Raw genomic sequence first — 12608 nt, 5'->3', positions numbered from 1 at the left:
GCGCCATTGCACTCCAGCCTGGGTAACAAGAGCGAAACTCCGTCTCAAAAAAACAGAAAAAAACAAAAAAGAAACAAGAATAATAGATCATAAGATCATATACATGTCTTCGGTTCCAATTCTATCAAAAATATGCTATCATTATAGCATAGTGCTCCACCTATGGGAGGTACTCAATAAATGAAACCATATTTATTGAAGCCAAAATGTATCCATCTGTGATATATAACCTTGCTATCACTAAGTAACAAGGAAAACTACCACTAAGTAACAAGGAAAACTACCACTAAGTAACAAGGCTTTTAATATATCATGTTATGATTCCTACATGATCACAGAGTAATGAAACTGACTTAAATTTTATCAACAGGATTTTTTAAATTATAAAAGCAATTCATGGTCACATCAGAAAACTTGGAAATTACAAAAAGTACAAAGAAGTCTAGGCCAGGCGTGGTGGCTCACGCCTGTAATCCAAGCACTTTGGAGGCCAAGGCAGGCGGATCACCTGAGGTCGGGAGTTCAAGACCCGCCTGACCAATATGGTGAAACCCCGTCTTATTAATAAAAAAAAAAAAAAAAAGAAAGAAAGAAGTCTAAAACAAAGTGCTTCTGTAATCCTATGAAACAGAGCCATGCCAGTATTTTGGTTAATTTTAAAACGAGGAAAACAACTGGCCATTACTGAGGCTATTCAGAGAAATGTGCCACAGACTTAAAGGGAAAATATCCATGATGCTTCCATTGCTAAAGATCTCCGCACACTTAAGCTTAGCACTTTGTCTTGAAGGTATTCTTTTTTTTTTTTTTCTCGGAGAAGCAGTCTTGTTTTGTCATCCAGGCTGGAATGCAATGGCATGATCTCGGCTCACCGCAACTTCCACCTCCCAGGTTCAAGCAATTCTCCTGCCCCAGCCTCCCAAGTAGCTGAGATTAGAGGCAACCACTACCACGCCCAGCTACTTTTTTTGTATTTTTAGTAGAGATGGGGTTTCACCATGTTGACCAGGCTAGTTTCAAACTCCTAACCTCAAGTGATCTGCCTGCCTTGGCCTCTGAAAGTGCTAGGATTACAGGCGTGAGCCACTGCGCCCGGCCTGCCTTGAAGGTATCTTATGCTCCCATGCAGACTGCCAAAGAATTAACATTTAGAATTCACCAATTTTAACTTTCTTACTTCTTTGTAATATCGTCTGTCACAGGAGCATTCAGCAGTCTTTTGAAGGTTATTTCCAACAATTTTAGCGTAGTCCATATCATCCAAAAACAGCTCTATTAGAAAATTCTTCCTTCTACTAAATCAAAATTTGCCTGCCTCTAATTTATACCTATTAGTCTAGTGAAGAGTTATGTAAGTAGTAATTTTTATTATAGTTCTTCAAATATTCAAAAAGTTCTCTTCCCCAAGCTAAATATCTACAGTCTAAAATAAATCAAGATCAATCGTTCTTCATCAGACTTGACTTTTAGATTTGGTGTCAATCTCAATTTCACTTTATTAGCTATATGACTTTGGGTTTAGCTTCTTTTACTGTAAAATGGGAATAACATGATACATTCTACCACTTGGATGTACTGTGAAGACATAATGCTAAATGAAATAAGCCAGACAGAAAAAGACAAATATTGTATGATTTTACTTATACAAGTAGCTAGAGTGGTCAAATTCATAGACGCAGAAAGTAGAATGGTAGTAGCCAGGGGCTGGGGTCCATGGGAACAGGGAATTACTGTTTAATGGGTACACAGTTTAAACTGAGGAAGATGAAAGTTCTTGAGATGAACGGTGGTGATGATTGCACAACAATGTGAATAAACTTAATGCCACTGAACTGTACACTTAAAAATTATTAACATGGTAAATTTTGTTATGTATATTTTATAATAAAAAGAATAATAATCACAACTCCAAATTGTACATATTAGATGATATAACATGTGTAAAGAAGCTGGGCACTATGGCTCATGTCTGTAATCCCAACACTTTGGGAGGGTGAAGCAGGTGGATCACCTGATCCCAGGAGTTCCAGACCAGCCTGGGCAACATAGTGAGACCCTGTCTCTACAAAACATCAAAAATAAATTAGCCAGGCATGGTGTCAAGTGTCTGTGGTCCTAGCGACTCAAGAGGCTGAGGTAAGACAATCATTTGAAGGCCGGGCGCGGTGGCTCAAGCCTGTAATCCCAGCACTTTGGGAGGCCGAGGCGGGTGGATCATGAGGTCAAGAGATCGAGGCCATCCTAGTCAACATGGTGAAACCCCGTCTCTACTAAAAATACAAAAAATTAGCTGGGCGTGGTGGCACTTGCCTGTAATCCCAGCTACTCGGGAGGCTGAGGCAGGAGAATTGCCTGAACCCAGGAGGCGGAGGTTGCGGTGAGCCGAGATCACGCCATTGCACTCCAGCCTGGGTAACAAGAGCGAAACTCCATCTCAAAAAAAAAAAAAAGACAATCATTTGAGCCTGGGGAAGGTGGGGGCGGGGGTCAAACCTGCAGTGAGCTGTGGATTGTACCCCCACCCCGGTACACAGAAAAATTGTTTTCCATGACATGGGTCCCTGGTGCTAAAAAGATTGGGGACTGCTGTCTTGTGCAATGCTTGGCATATAAAACATGGGTACACTATAATGATTGTAATATACTTTTATCAACCATGGGGCCCTGCTTGGTCAAATTCTATTTTTTAAGAACTTGGCACTATCATGTCTCTCAGTGTTCCCAACACTGTGTAGCACACAGGTACACTAAGTATTTGTTTCATTAAAGAAAAAAAATTTGGCCGGGCATAGTGGCTCACGTCTGTAATCCCAGCACTTTGGAAGGCCAAGGCGGGCGGATCACCTGAGGTCAGGAGTTGGAGACCAGCCTGGCCAACATGGTGTGAAACCCCGTCTCTATTTAAAAAAAAAAAAAAAAAGAAAGAAAAAAAGAAAAAAATTTAAAGCCATTTTAGAATGACTGGAAAACCACTGCTAACAATGGAATAGAGGGCGAGGAACGATGGCTCCTGCCTGTAATCTTAGCACTTTTGGAGGCTGAGGTGGGCAGATTGCTTGATCCCAGGAGTTTGAGACCAGCCTGGGAAACATGGCAAGACCCCCTCTCTTTAAAAAAACAAAAGGAGCCGGGCATGGTGGCTCACGCCTATAATCCCAGCACTTTGGGAAGCCGAGGCGGGTGGATCACGAGGTCAAGAGATAGAGACCATCCTGATCAACATGGTGAAACCCCGTCTCTACTAAAAATACAAAAATTAGCTGGGCATGGTGGCGCATGCCTGTAGTCCCAGCTACTCAGGAGGCTAAGGCAGGAGAATTGCTTGAACCCAGGAGGCGGAGGTTGTGGTGAGCCGAGATCGCACCATTGCACTCTAGCCTGGGTAACAAGAGCGAAAGAAACTCCGTCTCAAAAAAGGAAAAAAGGAAAAAAAAAAAAAAAAAGGAAAAAAAAAAAAAAAAAAAAAAAAGGGGGGGGCTGTAAAAAAAAACAAGTGGGGGGAATAGAAAGCTTGTTAGATGTATAACTTCTGATTCATCTAACACACACACACATATGCAAACCACATTACTTTAAAGTAACTCCTTGGTACAGAAGAGTCTAGAAAACATGAAACTTCCCAAGATGTTAGTATGTTAATCAGTGAATGCCTGTCAAACTATTCAGATAAGTGGTGATAATTACACAAACTGCTTTATTAACTTAGGCTTATCAAATCAAATTACTGACAAATTTTACCAATGGCCCTCTACAAAAAGCATTAGGTCATGTAATAAGTTAACTCTCAGCAGTGAAGAGCCACGTGACAAAAAAGAAAACCACACACCTACCTAGCTCTGAATTGGGACATTTATCAACAAAGGTCACTGATGAGAAGTCAGTATGAGGTTTTTTTTAATTTATTTTATTTTATTTTTTTTTTTTTAGAGACAGGGTTTCACTATGTTGGGGTCTCCATCTCTTGACCTCGTGATCTGCCCACCTCGGCCTCCCAAAGTGCTGGGATTACAGGCGTGAGCCACCACGCCCGGCTCAGTATGAGTTTAAAGTGTCTTCATAAACCTAAGATAAAATTGATCTAGCGAACCAGAATGTAGCTTGAAATGGGCTTAGGTATATCACTCTAAATTTTGGAAAAAACAGAAATTTTATCACTAATATCATGGTGAACACGGGCATGATCAAAAGTCTGGATAAAAGGAAATATAATAATTTCTAAAGAGAAAAATAAGCAGTGTCTACAAAGTCCAGACCAAATTAATTTTGCAAAAATCAAAATTGGATTAAAAAGAGTTTGTGAAGAAAGGAAAAGTGGATACACGAAATGCTAGCTAGAAGACTGACCATGAACAAGTCCAACCAAATCAACTACAATGGCTATTTTAATAGGTTAGTAATAGTAATGTAGTATTCTTCACTGTAGGTAAGAATCTTGTAGGCACACAAAATCTTTCATAGTAACCCCCAAAATGTCATATGGGCCTGACAATGATAGAATTAGTAGTTACTGAACAACCATAATGTGTGCTGATTAATGAACTGGCATTAATATAGAGTGAGTCTAGCTGACATGCACACTTCAGGGTAATTTATTGCCAATTTAATATTTTTATCAACAATGTGAATGAAGACAGTAGGTATGCCTACCAAATGTAAAGACCAAATAAATCAGAAAGGATAATATTAAATGTCTAAATATAAACAAAAGGGGCCGGACGTGGTGGCTCACGCCTGTAATCCCAGCACTTTGGGAGGCCAAGGTGGGCGGATCATGAGGTCAAGAGATCGAGACCATCCTGGCCAACGTGGTGAAACCCCATCTCTACTAAAAATACAAAAATTAGCCGGGCGTGGTGGCACACGCCTGTGGTCCCAGCTACTCAGGAGGCTGAGGGAAGAATTGCTTGAACCCAGGAGGTGGAGGTTGCAGTGAGCCAAGATTGCACCACTGCACTCCAGCCTGGCGACACAGCAAGACTCCGTCTTTAAAAAAAAAAAGAAATTTAAAAGCCCATATTTAATCTAAGCACATCTAAAAAAAATTAAAAAAAATAAAAAGCCTTATATTTAAGCTTAAAAAAATCCACCACATAAAAACAAGGTTAGGAAGACTCAGTATAACATCTTATGTATAAAATATACAGGAAAGAAGTTGATACTTCGGGCTCTTATTAAGCATAAGTAACAGAAGTTAAAACTGTCAATGAAGTATTTGGTTTAAAAAAACCAGCATTTGGCTTATATCCACCACACTCTCTGTCTGGTCAAATATCATCTAAAATGCTTGGTACAACTCTGGGAACCATATATAAAGACAATGAGCAATTTAGAGTTAATTAAAAAAATAACCATGATTGAAGGATCAGAGAATTACATTATCTATGGAATGATAAAACAAACTGGGATTACTTACTCTGAAGAAAAGAAGGGAATGCTCACTTCTCTTGGCAGGGAGAAAGGATCAGCAGTGACACTACAGTAGTCTTCAAATATGTGAAGAAGCCATTCATGTGAAAAGATTATACTCAGAAAAAGCAAAATACAGTGGGAACAGCACAGGCTATGATATATAAAGACCTGGATTCAAATCCTGATGTTATCATTTACTGTGTTTTATTTGATGCTTGGAGAGAGATTAGTTTTCTTACCTAGAAAATGATACCTATCTCATAAATGTATAAAATTAGAGGCAAAAAATACTTATAAGCTGCGTGGCACAGACTGACACATTGTGATACACACGACGTTAGTTCTCGTCCCTAGACTTTGCTGAGTTATTCTAGAACAGTGTTTTTCAAAGTGAGAATTACAACTCATTAATGGGTTACAAAATCAGCTTAGCTGGGTAGTAACCAGGATTTTTTTCTAATGAAACAGAATAGAATGGAAAATATCAAAGCATATCACTTGTAGAAGTAATCATAATTTTGTGAAACTTTTGCTTCAGTTATTCACATACATGTGAATTCTAGATGATGAGTTAAAATGTATTTCTTATCATGAAGCTGAGTCCAAAGAAAAAAAAAAGCGTCAAAGTGACTGCTGTAGAGCACTGTTTTCTATGTGTGTTCTATAAGATACTACTAGCTCCTTGGGAGCTCAATTAAGTTTAGGACAAAACCATACTCTCTAGAGATTTACTATGTTCAAAACACACCAGCATCTCCAAGAGCCCAGCATTAAAGAAAACTGTTTATTTTTGTTGAACCCAGTTTTTCTTGCATTTATTCAACCCCAGAACCCATCCACTTTTTTTCTACATAGCACTTATGGACATCTTCAGAACTAGCACTTTGTGGCACACACTTGGGAGGAATTCTACATCCAAGGAATTTCATTCCTCTAGATGAAAAAGAAAGTGCAACAACTAGAAGTTACAGAAGGTAGATTTTTAGCTTGCTAAGAAAAAAATCGACTTTGAATCTTCCTGCCACTGACATCCTCCCCCTACAACTTTTACCCTAAACACATACCCCAATGCATTTTAAATTATTTATCCAACTTTCAGTTCACACAAATCTCAGGAAAAATATATGACATCTATAATATCAAGATATGAAGCTAGGATCAAAGCAGTAAGCAGGAATCATCTAGTCAAAAGAAACTCCAGGTATAGTATTTAAGGAAGACTTGCTTTACCTTAACAAAGCTCATACTCAGGAACCAAAGCAGCCAAAGACTTAATCGGCTTCTCCAAGTAGACTCAATGTGTTCTAATAATACATAATCTAAAATGGGCTGAGTTCAGCTAATCCTCATTATTATGAGCATCATTATTACCATCACTTGCAAGAGCCATGTGACAATATTTACATGATTCTGGGTTCTTTTCAAGTGCACACATACCCAAGATTCCTTTGGGAGAATGCAATTTCACATTTATATAAAAAACTGTCACTACCATAGTCAGTTCTAATAACATTTGATATCATGTGGTAATAAAATAAAGGCTTGTCATTATACACTCAAGAGTACTTCTGTTACTCAAATCTTCTAACTGGGAGTTACAAATACCTCCGACTGTGCTCTTGTGGCTGTCAGAGCATAAAATGCCCTTCCCGCTCTTTCGTCACTTACAGACTCCAAAGTCACCTCCTCCTCAAAGTCTGGTCCAACTACTTTGGACTACTATTTTCTTCCCAGTTAGAGAGCACGGTCAGTACTTTTTGTTTTATCACTCTTTCGGTAATTCACTATACACTTTCCAGTTTATTTAACTGCACAAAACTTAGTTCTCAACAAAACTTAATTGCCTTATGAACACGTAACAACACAATCTTCAACATCTCCTACATCATCATGTAAAAGTTCACAAAATATTTCTTGATTTAAATAACTAGGCTTGAGAACAAATACTAGCTAGTTTTAGAGTTTACTATATGCCAAATCCAGTGCTAAATGCATACATGGATTATCTTACTAAATTTTCATAACTCTATAGAGGTAAGTGCTATTATTTTCTCCATCAAATAGAAGAACAAAGTGAGGCTCAGAGTAACTTGCTCAAGGTCATACAGTTAGTAAGTGGCAAAACCAGGGCCTGAATCCAGGAAATCTCTTAAATAACCTCAGAACACTGCAAAGTTCCAGCCCTGCAATACCAGAGTATTTCACAAAATTAGAAGTTTTAATTTTAACAGAGCAGAGACATTTTAGCTAAAAGTTAAAACTTAAAAAAAAAAAGAATTAAGAGAAGGAATTTCCCACAGACATCTTTATAATAAAATGAGGGGGAAAGCCTCCCATGTCCTTTCTATTTACGAAAGTGATTAAGGTATGGATCACAACTTCATAAAGAAGTAGCTTATGACAATACAGCTTTGGTTTAGAGTTTAAAATAGGACTCTTTCTCTGCCCCTAGGAGGACGTGGAAATGAAAGATGGATGTGATAACTCAATTCAGAGCTATGCAAAACGCAAGACTCAATTCTTGTTTTAGAAAATAAGGGCCAGGGCTCTTGTTCCACCCTTGACTTTTCACACAAAGCAGTACCATCCTCTGCCCTCTTCACACAAAGCAAGCTTTACCCCACTACCCAAAGCGAGAGTGCTGATCCACACGGTCTCCCCATACCCGACAGAAATGGGTCCCACACACTAACCACTGCATAGATGCAGACGACTTCGTTCTGCCCCCGACCCCCCGCACCTGGTGATACATCAAGCAGACCCCTCCCCTACACCGAACCTACACCCAAAATGCCCAGGGCCACCATCCGAAAGCCAGTATCTTACACAAAGCAGGATCCCTGCCTACAAAGCAGTTTCCCAATTCCGACTCCTCCCCAGGCAAACAGCCCTTCTCAAGCTGCGCTAACCGACAGACCCCAATAGGATCCAGCACCCAGAGAGACCACAAGCCAGAGAACGAGCTAAAACCCTGTTACTTGCGCACGCCTCGAACCCCCAACTCCAGCTGACCTTCCCTCTGCCAAAGCAAAAAAACCATGAGTCCCCACCGGAGAGCGGACCGGTTACACAAAGCGAGGCGCACGACCAGAGGGACCCTCAGAGGCGCTCTCCGCCCCCGGGCCCGTCTCCGCCCAGCTCCGGCCCCGCGCCCCGTGCTCACCAGCTCTCCTCCTCCTCCTCCCAGCCTGACAAACGCTCCAGCTCGTCGGGCCGCAGCGGCTCCACCTCGTCCAGCAAGCTGCCCTCGCCCGCCGCAAACAAGGAGGTGGCGTCCCGCAGCTCTTCGCTACTCGTCCGTCTCGGGCCCGACCCGGCCCCGCCGCCCGACTTGGCGCTGAGGCCCAAGGGGAAGCCCCGAGGAGAGGCCGCGCCAGAGGAGGGAGTGGACGCGCCGGCCCGGACCGGGCTGCCGGGCCCGAGAGAGCCGGCGCCCTGCACGGCCCCCGAGCGGCTTCTCAGCTGTTCGTTCTGCTTCTCCAGCTTCTTCACCAGCTCCTGCAGCTTCCGCACCTCCTGGTCCGCGTTCACGTTGGAGTTAACGTCCTCCATCCCGGCCCCGCCGCCTCAGCCGCCCGCTCGCTCTCGCAGCGACAGGGAAAGAGCCGGAGGAAAGAGGCGTCGCCGCCGCTCACTCTAGCCGAGGCGTCGGCATATAGCAGGACCAGGCCCCACCGCCAGGGTCCCCCCAGCTCGGGTTCCAAAGCGCCGCTGGCCCCAGCCAAGCTGCCTCATCTGCGCCGGCTCCGGGATTGGGGGAGGCGGCGCCAATATCCGGCCTCTGCCGCCATCTTCCCTCCGTCCCTCCGCCCCTTCGCGGTCCGGCCCCGTCAGTGACCTCAGAGCGTCGCGGGTGGACGCGACCGCCAGCGATCGCTGAGAGGACCCGGCGCCGGCTCGTGGCGGGGCGGGGCCAAGGACGGTGCCTTTGGGGCGTGGCGGGGGCGTGAAGAGGCGGGGTTTAGGCCGGAAGGGGCGTGCCGGCGGATGTGGGACACGGTCGGGCTGGCTAGGGAGGGTTTCTACAGGCCTGTCAGCGAACCGAAGGCTCGCCGCGGGCGGGGCTGAGGTGGAGCACACGGTCTTCGGTCAGCCCCGCCTGTTGGTCTGGGCATTTGGGACCCGCAGGCCGGTCTCGCCTCCACTCCGGTCCGGATCTCAGTGGGCGCTCAGCCCAGCCGTAGAGAGACGGTTTACTTTGTTCAGCAAATATTTAATCGATGCCTACTTTTAATTGGAGATTGTCTCGGCTGGCGGGAGCCTCAGAGACTGCCTGTGTCCTGTTTCTTTTCCTGAAAATAAGAAACCCCAGTTTCAGACAGTTAAGAGAGGTCTAAGGTTAGATAATCATAATTTCTTGAGTGCTTCCTACTGGCCAGACACCGTGCTAAGCACTTTTAGAGGCATTATCTCATCCGTTTAAACAGTTTTCCCGACTTAAAGTTTACAGCACACTGGCGCAGAATTGGGGGATAGAAACCACTTCTTTACTGCCTTTCTCCGTTTATTGACTCACAGGCTGTTCTTTGGATCAAGTGTGTCTTGACTTTTTAAAACGTTGTGTATGAAAAGCACTTAAGCACGGTGACAGATACTGAAGAATCCAGAAAATAGTATGAATGTGAAGTCTGCCTTTATAATGTGGCAGCAAACGCAAATAAAACTTAAATGCTTTGTTTTGATCACATTCGTTGGACTTCAGATGTCAGTTGTGAACTACTTTGGCTTGTGTTTGCAGCTTTTCTTCAGTTGCCACCTCCACCCTTAGCTTAGTAACAATAATGCAGTCCTATTACACCTGGGTGTGGACGCATGCCATGACTGACCTGCTTCTACCCTTTAGTTCTTCTAGTGCCATATTTTCCTAGAGTAGAATATCCTGCCTGCCATATCGGATTCCTTATCTTAAAACCCATACTTGCCGGGCGCGGTGGCTCACGCCTGTAATCCCAGCACTTTGGGAGGCCAAGGCGGGTGGATCACGAGGTCAAGAGATCGAGACCATCCTGGTCAACATGGTGAAACCCCATCTCTACTAAAAATACAAAAAATTAGCTGGGTACGGTGGCGCGTGCCTGTAATCCCAGCTACTCAGAAGGCTGAGGCAGGAGAATTGCCTGAACCCAGGAGGTGGAGGTTGTGGTGAGCTGAGATCACACCATTGCACTCCAGCCTGGGTAACAAGAGCGAAACTCCGTCTCAAAAAAAAAAGAAAAAAAACCCATACTCACTCATTGAGGAAACTGTAGGGCACGTTGGGAGCCCGATGTAGGGCTGAGTGCCCATAGGGTCGCCGGGTGAGCCTTATGCTGTGCTGAGGTGCAGGATCCAAGAAATAAAGAGACAGGACACAGAAGTACAAGAAAAATGCAGCTGGGCTCGGGGGGGGCCACGCCACCTATAAGCGGAGTCAGGCGAGGCCCCGAATGTCCAGAAGCATGAGTATTTGTTGTGTATAGGTTAGGGGGCAGGGCAGTGAGTGAAATCATCTTTAAGGATTGTGATAGGGTCGTGAGCAATAAAACATAGGGTCCACACCCATTAGGTCACCTAGGCCAGGAGGTGGACAGTGCGCAGCAAGGGGCCCATTCCCATGAAGTCAAGGGGTGTGTGCTGTAAGGGGTCCAGTGTGCAATACTTCTATCTATGGGAAACTACTTCTAAGAAGATTTATAGGAGGATGCTTTAAGTCACTTAACAGTGACAGAACTGTCAAGGTTACCGCCACCTTCTTCTGGCAGCTTCCAATGAGTTCCATGGAAAGATGCTTTTCAAGCAGCACAGTAGCAAGAGCTGATAAAGTTCACAGTCACTAAGGTGGATTGCCGTTCTTAGGGCAGCCTTCCACAAGAACTGGAGCAAGGTCCTACAACTCTTTTATCAGGAGGAGTGGCTCTCGCCCCAAGCCTGCCATACAGCGGGTATCTTTACGATACTGAACGCTGCCACCTGGGCCATGGATTGTTGTCCTGGTATAACTGTTTTTCCCTTAAATCACGCTCTGCATTGTGTCTGCTCTAGGCATTCCTCTGATTGTAAGCTGCTTATTTCTTAATTCATGCTCTGTACTGTGTCCACTCTAGGCATTCCTCCGATTATGAACTAAGATATAATTATAGGTATATATGTAGGGAAATATTCTTTAGGCACTCATACTATCAACTATTTTGTGATTGTATATAGAGGATTACATAAAGGGATTCAAGCTCTATTTCTATAAACTAATATATGATTATGTAAAGGATTATATAAAAGGAAATTGCTGAGTAGTAACACTATAGTGAGATATTCCTCAAGCCCTAACTGTGCCAGGGTTCTGCTTAGCTCTCATTCCTCAGTGCCTATATGGGGGTTACCCACAGAAACCTCTTCCCAACAATTCCACAAAGATCTAATTATTCTAGCGTATTCTAGCACTACCTGGTCAATGGTTCTCAACAGGTGTTTGCACTTTTTTAAAAATTGCATTTTTTTCTGGGAATTATTTTTAATTTGTTTTTGTCTGTTTACTTGATTTAAGGAGACCGTTCATTTTTTCTTACCATGTCTAGTACACTGATACAGTTTGGACACTCAATACTTGGTTTGTTGAAAGTTAAGTAGACTGTAAGTTCTTCTAAAACCAAGTAGCTATTTATTCATAGCAAAAAACTTATTGTGTTAAAAGTTTACTGGCTAACTATAAGTCGAGTATTTTTCTAGCTATACAGACCTAGTCAAAGAATGTGATTGTTTGCTAACATAATTGTCAAGTAATATTTATTATCTATGTAATGAACATCTAAATATCATTGCTGTTTCTGACCAGTCTATGAACTTTTCTGCCAGAGGGTTAAAAATCATGACTACTTCATGTATAGCAGTTTTCACTTGCATTCAATGCTTTGTAAAATAGATTCCAACTAGTCAGTTTCTCTAATGGGAACCCTTTAAATATACTCCTTGAAAAAAATAGTTCACCGGACATTATGAAGTGAGCGCTAATGTTTGTGGGAAAAGGAAAGCTTGTTGTAGAGTGGAACAATGGATTATGAATCAGAAAGCCTGATGTCCGGTGCTACCGGTAGCATAAATGCACTTGACCTTGATCACTGGTCTCTTAATCTCTCTGGTCCTTAATTTACTTTGGAATTCGTAAGTTGGAGGATTTCCAGTATCTCTTCCAGGACCAAAAAATAAAGGATTCTGATGAGTCCTCA

At 43.0% G+C, this 12608-nt stretch overlaps 1 protein-coding gene across 2 annotated transcripts in view; it reads right to left on the bottom strand.

Moving 5' to 3' along the window:
• The window catches only part of SLAIN2 (SLAIN motif family member 2), an 82663-nt gene extending 73590 nt beyond the window's left edge, over positions 1-9073 (bottom strand). Inside the window, exon 1 of one of the 2 annotated variants that reach the window (XM_012441135.3) lies at positions 8573-9073. In XM_012441135.3, the coding sequence (XP_012296558.1) occupies positions 8573-8961 (389 nt within the window). In that variant the 5' untranslated portion in view covers positions 8962-9073. The remainder of the gene's footprint in view (positions 1-8572) is intronic. The other variant, XM_012441136.2, reaches the window with a different exon arrangement.
• Positions 9074-12608: the final 3535 nt, after the last annotated feature.

This window comes from Aotus nancymaae, unplaced genomic scaffold (genome assembly GCF_030222135.1).
Source record: "Aotus nancymaae isolate 86718 unplaced genomic scaffold, 86718_ANA_hifiasm-v0.15.2.pri h1tg000006l, whole genome shotgun sequence".
Lineage (NCBI taxonomy): Eukaryota > Metazoa > Chordata > Mammalia > Primates > Aotidae > Aotus > Aotus nancymaae.
The sequence above is the reverse complement of the archived record's forward strand: the minus strand, read 5'-3'. Positions and strand labels throughout refer to the sequence as shown.